Genomic DNA, 12,974 nt, shown 5'->3' on the forward strand with positions numbered 1-12,974 from the left:
CCTGTAAACTGCATAAGTACACTGTCACCCGGTATTCATAGATAATTGTGCTTTTATATACCCTCGGAGTTTTTGTTTCACGACATGATGGTTTAAAGTTCACTTACTAAATATTCTAATAAATACAAACCAGAATATTATAGCACTGCATTTGTCTGATGAGTAGAGGTGTGCTCAAACCAAATTCAGGGGAACAATTTTGTGTTGTGTAAATGCATAACAATGACAACAGGACTGGTTTTGCAGTTCCTTTTTATTTCCCCAGTGTGACTATGATGACTGTGAAGATACTAGCTGTAAGCTGCTAGTGACGTGTGCATAGTTGCAAGCCAGGTGGCCAACACTATCTTTCTTGTGTGTTATCATGTAGGAATTTCTTCGCATGCAAAGTTACTGCTTTATAACTGGTCAAAATTGGGCATCTTTATTGAAAATAGTAATATTAGTAATTTATTATTGATTAATAATGACATTGTAAGCATGTTTATATTTTGAAATTTTGCACATTATCACATATGAATTTAGGAACTGACTGGTAATGACATATTTGGCCATGTGACCCTTTTACATGGCTCTGTCCAGGTTTCCAGCTGAGAAACTTTATGATAAACTTGGTGGTGGACTTTAATATTATGCACAAGTTAATATTGTTTAATCTATGAATAATGCAATTCCCTTCTGTTCTACTAAAACTAAATAAAATACAGACATAAAAAAGAAGATACATCCTAAATGACATGATTTTGGCGACCTGGCTTGTGACATACATTGACAATGTGTGTGTGTGTGTGTGTGTGTGTGTGTGTGTGCATGTGTGTGCGTGTGTGTGTGTGTGTGTGTGTGTGTGTGTGTGTGTGTGTGTGTGTGTGTGTGCATGTTCATGTGTGTGCTTCTGTTTGTGTAAAAGATTTTAACAGATCTCAAAACATTGCAGTTCTTTTTGGTATTTTCCTCCAGTCTCTCTTTTCTTTGTCTTTATACAATTTGCAGTTGGCTCATAAAGCCTAGAAACACTTTCAGCTCTCTGTTAATCTGATAATTCAAACATGAAAATGTTTAGTGCTTGTTTTCAGTGTTCAGTTTTTTCAGCCATGTCTTTTGCTTTGACTGCCTGTGCCACCTCATTAATTGGCTTCCAGTTTGGTATGAACACACCTCAACACGGCTGAGTGACATTGGTAAAAGTACTGAAGAATATACCTTTAACCCCAACATATCCTTTAGCATTTTTTTTTTTTTTTGTAAAATCTTCATTTTGATGAACAGTAAATCAGGCACCTTTGACAGACCATGGAAATGCACATTAGAAATTTGAGGCATTCACCAGTAACAAAGTCAAAGACTTAAAGACATCTTTTAGAGATTCATCATGCTGGATTGCATTTACCAATGGTTATCATAAAAAAAGATAGAAAATAATTGAATCTTTTTTTCTGGTAGAAATTAAATATGCAATAATTAACACTATACAATATAATATACCTTTAAAAAACATTTGGTGTGCCAAAATACTTTACATTAGTACATTACTTACTAGTACATTATTACAGTACAGAAATCCAGAGGGATAATGAAGCAGCTGTGCAGACTTTCATACAACCACCATGGATGTCATGATGTCCTAAATTGCTTATCTCTCGGTGCCTCCACTTTCAAATACATATTATCCCAACAGCAGAGGAGGCAGGCACCCTGAGGTGTAAAAAACATAGTTAGAGATCATCAGTTTAGTTTCTTTTGGTCTGTTTTTTTTTTTTTTTTTTTTTTTTTTCATTTCGGCATTTCAAAAAAAAACATGGAAATCAAGTTAAGAAGTGAAAGTCAGGAGTCCTTTCAAAAAGGGTTTGGAACCTCTGGCCTCTGGGCCATATACAGCCACATACTGTTTGATCTGGCCCGCAAGGCAAGTCATAATACAAGAAAGCTATTTTTTTGTTTTCAGCAATTAAGGAAATAACATAAAATAAGTACATGTTCTGACAGAGACAGTATTATGCAGTTGTGGTGCTGAAAAGCTCAAACCTCATTCGGGAGAATTTGTGAAGCAGTGTTCTGCTGCTGTAGAGCTGCTAGCACCAGACAAAATGAAACTATTCACTAAGTGTCAGTTTGTCTGGAATAATTCATTGAGATAAAGGGTGACTTGGAAACTTGATGATAACAAGTGTGTGATTTGAATTCATGGTGGAATTTACCTAGTACTTGTCAGAGCTGAACCTCAAGTTCCAGCTAGCTTCTCAGTTCTCTGCTTTCAAATGTGAAATCATTTGGGAAAAAATAAATAAATAAATAAATAAATAAATAAATAAATAAATAATAAAAACAAAGCTGTGGTAAGTGCAGCTGAAAAGGGGTATATTTGTGCATTTTCCCTCTTTTCAAAACTGACTTTTCAACAGACTCAGTTCTGCTCAGGACTGACTGACCGAAACCTGGAAAAGCAGACGTGAATAGCGTCATCATCAGTACCATCTGACATCAGCTGCCTCACCGAAGAGAAGTCAGCTTCAGCAATTGCAGAAGTTGTGTGAAACATATGTTCAATAATTTAGCAAGGCCAAAGGGGCAGTCAAGTGGGGACCAGGGGGGCCCACTTGTCACCTCCTCCCCCCATCCCATATGCATAATAAGCTTCTTCATAGTTAATGTTTGCAGGTGCTGCCTAAGGTACAACTAATGTACCTTAGGCAGCACCTGCTGGAGGTCTTTGGTTGAGATGGGGTAAAACAGATAATTTTGCTACTTTTAACAATCTGAACACTAGTGCAACTAAAAATGTAAGTTCATCCTGAAAACAATGCTAGAGGAAAGGCTGAAGAGTGTCCCAACCCTATTGCCAGAAGAGTATTTATTCTGGATAATTTTCCTACACACCAGATTACGTTCAGTGACAGCATTTTTGAAAATTCATAGATAAGGTGAATGCTTTTAATTAATGTATTTTGAATAATACAAGCATAAAACTTTAACCTGCATCAGACATGTTTCACCTCCTTCCACTAGTTCAACCTTCACATCCTCACCCTTTCTACACAAGGTTTCACTGCTTCTTCCATTGGTACTCAAGGATGGCATTGAACGTAAATTGTGTGCTGCAGAATGACATGTAACAACTGGAATATTACCAGGAATTTAATTCATAGGGAGACTAGAGAGTGTCCTCTGGGTTATGGGAATATGCTCAGTAAATTCCATGGCTTTCTGCTCATTCAGTAGGGTTCATCACCTTGGATTCATAAATATCCATGTCAGATTTCATATACTAGTAATTGTCAAAATTTTATGACTTATGGGGCAAAATTTTGCAAGGGGACAACTCAGTTGATACACCTACAACAGAATTTTTTTCTGCAGGATACTATCACTAGTTTGTGTTTTGTATTTTTGTAATGCACACTGTACTTGTGATCATGTGATCATGATCTTGTGTAAACAAAGCTCAGTAATTTTTAAGAAAGGAAAACATAAAGTCAAGGTGAAAATCAATTTACGGTTGTCTTCTTCTTCTTCTTCTAATAATAATAATAATAATAATAATAATAATAATAATAATAATAATAATAGTCTTCTTCACATAAAATCTTTTTTTTTTATGACGGGAACTCTTAAAAGAATAGATAAGAGAGCAATTGTAGACAATATACCTCTCCTCATTTTTCATTTTAATCTGAGTCATGCTCACTGTTGAGCACTACATCTGTATTTCTAGAGTTCATTGCTTTGGCACAGAGTAAAATCTGATCAATGGCACTGCACATGCAAACACAGAAGAGGGACAAGGAGATGAAAGATGAGAAAAACAGTGTTACAGAGTTTCTCCTTTCACTTGCTCATTGTTATTAAATCCTGGTGAGGGTTTACTCTTCATGCCCTCAGTTCCCCCCCGCGATGTCTCCTGGAAGAAGAGGTGTGGCATCCACATTGACATGACAATCCGCTTGTATTCCCTACGGAAGTTCTGGTTCAGCAGACCATAAATGATGGCATTAAGGCAACTGTTGAAATAAGCCATGAAGTAGCTGACCACAAATAGCCACTCAGGGATGTGAGGTGCGACTGCTTCAGGATTAATAGCAACAGCGAGCCCAATCAAGTTGAGTGGTGCCCAGCAAATTGCAAACAACACGAACACCACAAACATGGTGATAAAGTTCCTGAGGTCACTGGGCTTGATGCGAGGGCGGACCTCTGACTTTACCCTCTGCCTCACCTGGATGACCAGGATCCAGATGCGTAGGTAGCAGAAGGTGACCACAGCAATGGGAACAAAGAAATGGATGACCACCACCGTGATGGTGTATGATGTGCTGACTGTCTGTGAAAATGTGCATGAGTAGATGCGTGGGTCGTACTGTAGTGAACCGACAAAAAAGTTGGGCACAATGGCTATGACTGTCAGCAGCCAGATGAGGGCGACCAGGAGCAGCGTGTTGCGGTAACTATACAGCTTGTCGTAGTTGAAGCTGTGGCAGATGTAACAGTACCGGTTGATGGCAATGCCTGTTATGTTGAAGATAGAGCCAATGACGCTCAAGCCCATCAGGAAGCCACTCACCTGCCAGACACAGAGAGAGAGAGGGAGAGAGAGGGAAGACAGCTCAGTATTGCAGTGTTGCACCAAAATAAATAAATAAATAAATAAAATTAATGCAGTTGTTTGTTCTACAAATTACCAGTAGATACTCCTTGATGAGAAATTGCTTCATACTCTACATTAAAGGATATTGAATTACTATAGCCAATAACTGTTTTGGCTAAGAGGAAGTTGTAGATTGATCACTTCTGGCTATCAGAAATGGTCAGCATTTATATTACATAAGAGAATTTAACTTGACTGAATTCACCCATCAAAAGGGAAAAAACATTTTCATTAATTAATTTAGGCTAAATCTGAAGATTGCTACGGAGTTCTTGGTGGTACAGTGACTGTAATATTTCATATGCACAGCTCACATAACTAAGTTCTTTTTTTTTAAATAAATGAAAGCTTTATTACAATTGATACACACAAATAATAACTAAATAACCAAATAAAGGAACAATTAAATGTGACCATTAATAGGCTAATAAATGCAAAAACTATATCAATGAACAATTAGTGATTAAATGACTGGGTGACTGGATAAATGATTGAATGCGGAAATATACAAAATTTGTGAATGAAGACAATTAGACCAGGCTGAGCATGACATCTTAATCAAATGCATTAATTAGTGGAAACACAAATGAAATGGATGAAATCTTTTGGACTAAACACTAAAACAAGTCTTAACAGCTGAGAGAAATGGGAAGCGGTAACAAATTATCTGAAGTAATTAGACCTCATAACTATATTGATAATAATTTTTGATCAAATGCTTCTGAAGTTTTCCTTTTAGTCTATAGCATCAACCAAACATCACAAGAGAAGCACTGTTTCATCTGTTACTTATGATGATGATAAAATATGATTTATTTATTTATTGATTCCATGCCAGGGAAATTATGTTGTTACAGACAGCAGTAATAGCAAGAATAAAGGATAAAGAAGGAGGCTTATAAAAGAATAAAAATAAAAATCAATAAGAAATAAATACAAGTGTGTGTGTGTGTGTGTGTGTGTGTGTGTGTGTGTGTGTATGCGTGTACATTCTATACAAAAAAAGGGCATGAAAATAAAGTTACCTTTAGAGGGATGGCTCAGTTTCTCAATGGAAAATTTTGAATTACACATGGCAGGATATGGACAATATGAATTCAGTATTTTAAACTATTGCACAGCAGAGAATATACAGATATAACATAGTAGAAATGATAATATAGGCACAGTAAAAATATCTGCAATATTGCACAGGATATTTGCATGGATTTATTCAATTTAATTCAATTTTATTTATATAGCGCGAGAGAGAGAGATTTTGATTTTTGAAACTGATGTTATTTCATCAGTTTTCACCAACAAACCATTTGCAAAAATGCAACAATCCTCAAACACACACACACACACACACACACACACACACACACACACACACAGAAATAATTAAATAAGCAAAACAAATAAAAATAAATGAAAAATAAACAAATAACCAAATAAATTATAAAAACTCCAAAAGAAAAATAAGTCACATCATCTCCTCTGAGAAGATCAGTTGGTTTTCTTTCAGTGAACACAAAAAAATCACCATGAGTCCATTTCACGCTGAACTGATCCACATCTTTCATTTCTCTGTAATAGTTAAAATCAGTAATTTTTCTGGTTTTCACCATCCTGGTAAACAACAGCTTCACATCAACGTCTACTGAGTCGTCAGTCTTCCTCTTCCTGCTGACTTAAATGGACATCTTTGACTGTCCCAAGATGAAATTCAACAGCTGACGTTTGTGTTTCTCAGACTTTTTGTATTTAAAACCCAGAATAAAACTCTGCTTGGAGAAACCTTCTCCCAACTTTCTGAACAGACTCTCCAACAATACAAACAGAGGCACAGATCTCACCCCCAGGCCAGCTGCAAGGGCAGCTGCATTGTTCAGTACAGGTCCAGCTGTGGTCACCATCGATCGAAGAGTCAGAATCCCTGCTCTGCAGAACAGGTCCGTGACAGCTGGTCCTGCCCAGGAGGGAGTGTCTAAGCGTCACTGTGTATCATCGGCTCCTGCAGCAGCCAGTGAGTCATTCTCAGTGGTTCTGACTATTTCCAACATCCTCCTCACTGTAAAGACTCCATGGTAGAAAGGAGGCAAGGTCTGGACCTTCACAGTCTTAAAATCCATTAGGAAAAGAGAATCATGCAGTCCCAGATCGCCGAACCGCCTGAGCAGCACCCATGCCAGTGGTTGCCACACCAAGTCTTTCGTTCCAAACAGGAGTCTTTGGATGTGCTGGAGGAAAGCAGCTCCTCAGCTGGCCAGGTTTAGCAGTCCATGTCCTCCTTCTTCTTTTGGAAAAACAGAACAGCCTGTGGAACCCAATGCAGTTTGTCCCGAAAGAAATCAACTAAAACAGATTGAATTTTAGACAGCAGGTTTGAAGGGGGATCCACACAAGCCAATCTGTGCCACCAAGAGGAGGACACCAGATTATTTATCACAAGCATCCTCCCTCTATAGGATTTGCTCGGCAAGAGCCATTCCCACCTTTTTAGAAGACCCTTAATTTTCTCTAAATCATTCTCCCAGTTCTTTTCTAAAAACGATTCTTCACCTAAAAACACTCCCAAGTACTTTATCCCTCCTTTTTCCAAGTCAGCCCTCCTGGTAGAACTAAACTGTCCAGCTGCTTCTTTCCACCCATCACTGCTTCGCTTTTTCCCCAGTTCACCTTTGCAGAGGAGATTTTGTTAAAAAGCGCCACATTATTCTCCAGAACATCAATGTCTTTCTGATTATTGCTAATCAAAATGGCATTTAGCGTAGGCTGAAAATATAACAACTGAGGCACAACCTGGAAAGCAAACACCAGTGAGCTCCTTTCTGAGCTTATGAAGAACAGGTTCAACAGCGACTGTGTACAACATGCTGGAAAGAGAGCAGCGCTGGCGTACCCCCCTCTGCACACTAAAAGGTGCACTAAGAGGTTTTAGTATATTCGCAATATCATGGTACAGTACCTGGATCTTGGCTATAAATCCTGAGTTGAACCCAAAAGCACTCAGCGTCTGCCACAGACACTCATGTTTAACCCGGTCAAAAGCCTTTTCTTGGTCTACGGAAATAAGACCAACATCGATAACCAATGAGCCAGTGACGTCCAAAGTATGCCGAATGAGCATGATATTATTACTTATTAACCTGCTGGGCACACAGCAAGTTTGGTTAACATGAATGAGCACACTCATCGCCTCTCTGAGTCTGGAGGCCAGGGCCTTGGAGAGGATTTTATAATCTCCACACAGCAGAGAGACAGGTCTCCAGTTCCTCAGCTCTTGTAGATCACCTTTCTTTGGCAGTAAGGTAATCACTGCCCTCCTTCATTCAAACTGTCCCTAAAAACCTCCAACAGATCCTCACCAATCACTGACCAGAAAGACTTATAAAATTCTGCCGGTAGTCCGTCAATGCCAGGTGCTTTGCCGTTTGCCAGGCCCATGAGAGCAGTGTACAGTTCATTCAGGGACAGCTCTGCGTCCAACACTACATTGCTGTCGGTCTCCACCTGAGGCAGTTCAGCATAAAATTCTCCAGCCAGCTCCATGTCCTCTACAAATTCTTTTTTAAAAAAAGTTCTTTGTAGAAATTGTTGGCATATCTGCGTAGCTCCGGAGTTTCTGTGACTGGGGATCCGTCATCAGAGAGTGGATGACTTTTCTCTTACCGTTCGTCCACTCCAGACCCCCCCGAAAAAATGAGAAGGGGCATCCATTTCAGAGGCACTCATGAACCGTGACCGGACCAGAGCGCCCTGTGCTGTAAGGCCCAACAGGTTGGCTAAGGCAGCCCTTTTGGATTTAAGGGCTTCAACATGCCCTTGATGTCCCGTAGAATCCACTAGACTCTGTAACTATACTACCTCAGTCTCCAGATCCTGAAGAGATCTGGTAATGTGCTTGGTGACATTGCGAGTATACTGCTGATAAAACTGTTTTATCCGATGCTTTCCGACATCCCACCACTGCTGCACTGTTTGAAAGGAGGATTTATTTTTTTCTGTGTAAAACCCATAAATACACAAAAGCCTCTCTAAAAGATTTATCATGTAAAAGCCCAGTGTTAAAATGCCAATATGCACTGTGTACCTTCACGTTCTGCATATAAAAGGAGCACTGAACAAGACAATGGTCAGAGAAGCCAACAGGAACGATTTGACACAATTTATAAATGTATAAATGTTGTTTAAAAGTCTGGCCAATAATAGGAGTTGGAGTTGGAGTGACTCCAGGTGTACTGCCGGTCCGTCCTGTTAAAACCTCTCCAAACATCTTTCAGCTCGCAGGTTTCATTCTCAAGGTTATCACAGAGGTTTTTTACATAACTTGAAAAAAACAGTGGTCCTAGTATAGAGCCCTGTGGTACACCCTTTGAAATAGGAAGGAGGGAAGAAGAGGACCCAGCAAACTGCACACACTGTGATCTGCCTAACAAATAGTTCGAGAACCACTTTAGAGCAGAGCCAGACAAACCAATATTTTGCAGTTTAGTTGCCAAAATGGCATGGTCGACTGTGTCAAATGCCTTTGATAAATTGATGAAAAGAGCTGCACAGTATTTTTTTACAGTCTAGTGCCTCAATGACATCATTTACTACATTCATAGCTGCAGTTATAGTACTGTGACATTTTCTGAAGCCTGACTGATGAGGAGACAGAAGACCATTTGTTTCCAAAAAGTCTTTGAGTTGTTCTTTAACACATTTTTCGAGGATCTTAGCTAAAACACATAATTTAGAAATTGGTCTGTAGTTATTAATAACTGAGGGATCCCTCCTTTCAACAAGGGGAGAACACAGGCAGATTTCCATATACTGGGGATCTCATTCCTCCACTCCCTTTCATTCCCAGTGTCGCTGTGGGTCTCCCGCAGAAAAACCAAATCTAATTTCTTAATTTCAATCAGTTTAAACAGAGAAGCTCTTTTCATGACACTGCTGGCTCCATTGATGTTTAAAGAACCAAGATTTAGGTAACACGTGAGGACGGAATAAACTGTCACTGCAACTAGCACACATACCAGCTGTATGTGGTCAGACGTCTTTGGTTTATTTATCATTGTCTATGATCTGAGCTCTGACTCTGGTAACCATTTTCTTCAGCTGGTAAACCTCTTGGTCACTGAAGGCATCACTTTCTTTCCTCAGCTGAGACACAGATTGACAACACCTCTTAGATCTGGGAAAAGGTGTCTGGTTTAACTGCCTTTAGTTTCTACCGGGAATCTTTTTAGACAGATAGACAGATATCCACGCACATTCGTCCTCATTGTCACAGAGCTCCTCCATCGCTCTCTTATTTTTAGCTCCACTCTGTTCTTTGTCACTGCTGTTCTTTCTTTTACCAGGATTATTAGACAGACTTATTTCATTAGACATGTTTTCCTCCATCAGCACCTCACCGATCACACTGTCAACAATTTGACTGCAGCTTCCTTTGTTTCTGTTCCCTTTCTTTTTCTGTGGTTTGTCACTGGTCTAGACATTTCTTGTTTTCTACTGTGTTTCCAGTCTCAGTTTCACACTGGTCCACATTCTGCTCCCTGTCCTGCATGTCTGCTTGTGTGTCCTTTGTTTTCTCACCAGAACTCTGTTCACCCAGCCCGGTCAGCTGCTGGACCGGCGGCTGACCCGCAGCCCGCTCTGCATCCCAGCCAAAGTGGCGCACTTCCCAGCCTCAGGGCAAGACTGCACCAAATATCCCTCAGCACCACAACCAAAACATTTCATATTTTCAGAGGTAGCAAACACGATGTAATTAAAGCCTTCCACCTTAAAGCTGAAGGTCAGGTTCAGCTCCTTCATGCTGTTTTTCAGGATCATAAAAACTTGTCTCCTGTGACAAACAACATGCTTCAGCTTGGGAGACTTGCAGCCCAGCAGGACCATCTTAATTGGGGACACCAGCTGTCTGTAGCATGAGGACGGGGGGAGGACGGGGGTGAACGTGTCACGGATCACAATCCCATGCCCAACCAGTCTTTCCACTTTGGACCCTTTGTCCAGAAAGATGACGATGGCGCTATTCATCCGAGAGGCAGATGTAATGCTTTCATAGCCCGCGACCCCTCCAGCAGCACAGCTGTCCTCCTCCACTGAACAGCTGACAGTCGGTGATAACTTCACCGCATGTCAGCGTGTTAGCTTCTCCAGCTCCACCTGATAATTGACAACGGGCATGATACCTGAATGCCAGCCCCACCACCAAACTGAGCCAAAAAAGACTCAAACTAACCTAAAACCAACTCATAATGACAACTAAAGCAAGAAATCAACACATTCAAAAACCCAAAACAGAAAGAAAAATAGCAAAGATGGAAAAACTCACTCACGACTTCTTCCACTCACTTCCACGCTCATGCATATGCTCAGAGAGAGAGAGAGAGAGAGAGAGAGAGAGAGAGAGAGAGAGAGAGAGAGAGAGAGTGTGACAGAAAGAGAGACAGACTGAAATGATGCAATCACAGTAACAGCAATGGATTTTAGCAAAATATTAAACATAAATAACGCAGTACTGCAAAAACAGTAGGTTTCTGAAACAGTACAATGTTAAATGATGTTGACAGTTAAATGTTAAATGGTACTGAAGTTAAAAAGTCTGGCAGCTGCTGGAATGAAGGACCTGCGGTAGTGTTCCTTGTTACACAGTGAATGCAGCAGTCTGTTGCTGAAGGAGCTGCTTTAGGCCCCCACTGTCTCCTGCAAGGGGTGAGAGGGGTTGCCCATGGTTGATGTCAGCTTGGCAAACATCCTCCTCTCACCCACTTCCTTGATGGTGTCCAGAGGGCAGTTTAGTCTTTTTCTGTCTCTCTCAGAGCTCCTACAACCTCAGCAGACCACTGTGTAGAAAACTGCAGATGCCACCACAGTATCATAAAGTGTTCTTAACAGTCTCCTGCACACTCATCTTCAGAGCAGATGAAGTCGTTTTGGCCCTTCTTGTTCAGGTCATCTGTGTGGTTAGTTCAGTCCAGTTTGTTGTTGAGGTGAACACCCAGGTATCTGTACTTGCCCACGATCTCAATGTCCCAACCCTGGATGTTCACCGGTGCAGTCTGTGGCACCTTCCTGTGGAAGTCAATCACCATCTTCTTTGTCTTGCTGGCGTTTATGTGCAGGTGGTTCAGTTCACACCATTTGACAAAGTCAGTGACATCTCTGTATTCCAGTTTGTTCCCCTGTGATACACAATGGCCAATGATGGCTGTATTTACACAAATTACACAAAAAGCTGCCAAGATCTTTGGCCTCCAAACCCTCAACCTCCACAGACCTCAAAAGCATAGTCACTGCAGCCAGAGCACACGCCATAGCACTTGATCCCGGTTATCCTCTAAACCCACACTTTGTACCCCTCCCACCTGGTCACCGTTACAGGTCACTGGCATGGAAGAAAGTTAAGTTCAGCAGGAGTTTGTTCCCTCTGCCATAACACAACTGAATAGAACATCCAGATTGCAATGTACCTGAGTTTGTGTGTTTGTGCATGCAAAGTTTGAGAATGTGCTGATAGTGGGTACATGTTATTGGTTTCATGTATATATCAGTTGCAGGCCTGATACTTGACCCACGTGGACAAAAACTTCTTTTATCAAAAAATACCAGAGTGTTCATCAGCATTGGTGTTGACTCACGCTACACAGAAATAATGCAAAAGATCTGCACACTGATAGCTCCTGTGAAGCTTAATTTGATGAAGCTATGTTTCCATCACAAACATCTCTGTCAGGCTTTGTTGAGTAAAAAGGGTTCTTTAGGCTGAAATTACCTTAAAAACGCTCAAAAAAGTTTGTCTTGCAAAAAAGATGTTGCAACAGAAGTGAAACTGAAGAACTGATTAAGCATTATTACGGACAATAGAGAACAGGAAAGTGGTGATACTAGGACAGACAATAGAGGGGACAATAGATGAAGGGAGTCAACTAGTTCAGCTTCATGTCTTGTCTCTTATCCCACTGAACGATATCTTGGAGGTCATGTTTTGGGGCCACCTGGAAGTTGCACAGCATGTCCCCTGATTCATATTCTTCATATATGTTTGCAATTCAGTATTTCTTTATTAGTCCCGCGAGGAGAAATTCCATTTTTTTTTTTGGAACCTTTGGAACCTAATACCTAATATTAATGCTGACACTATTTACCCTGTACAAACAACATGCATGGCATGTCTGTAATGGAAGAAGGATCCCTCTGTTGCTCCTGAAGAGGTTTCTTCCCGTTTCTCTGTTAAATGTTTTTTTTTTTTTTTTTTACCAGGATTTTTCCTTCTTTAGAGTTCTAAGGAATGAAGGTGTGATGTGCTGCACAGATTGTAATTCTCTTTAGTGTTAGTGTTAATCTTTTGTGACTG

General features: G+C 40.4%; 1 protein-coding gene across 1 annotated transcript in view; it reads right to left on the reverse strand.

Annotated features, from left to right (window-relative positions):
* Positions 1-2,606: 2,606 nt before the first annotated feature.
* The window catches only part of LOC143323081 (melatonin receptor type 1B-B-like), a 106,688-nt gene continuing 96,320 nt past the window's right edge, over positions 2,607-12,974 (reverse strand). The window contains exon 3 of the mRNA XM_076734699.1: positions 2,607-4,555. Within this exon, the coding sequence (XP_076590814.1) occupies positions 3,806-4,555 (750 nt within the window). The 3' untranslated portion in view covers positions 2,607-3,805. The remainder of the gene's footprint in view (positions 4,556-12,974) is intronic.

This window comes from Chaetodon auriga, chromosome 7 (genome assembly GCF_051107435.1).
Source record: "Chaetodon auriga isolate fChaAug3 chromosome 7, fChaAug3.hap1, whole genome shotgun sequence".
In the NCBI taxonomy this organism is placed as follows: domain Eukaryota; kingdom Metazoa; phylum Chordata; class Actinopteri; order Chaetodontiformes; family Chaetodontidae; genus Chaetodon; species Chaetodon auriga.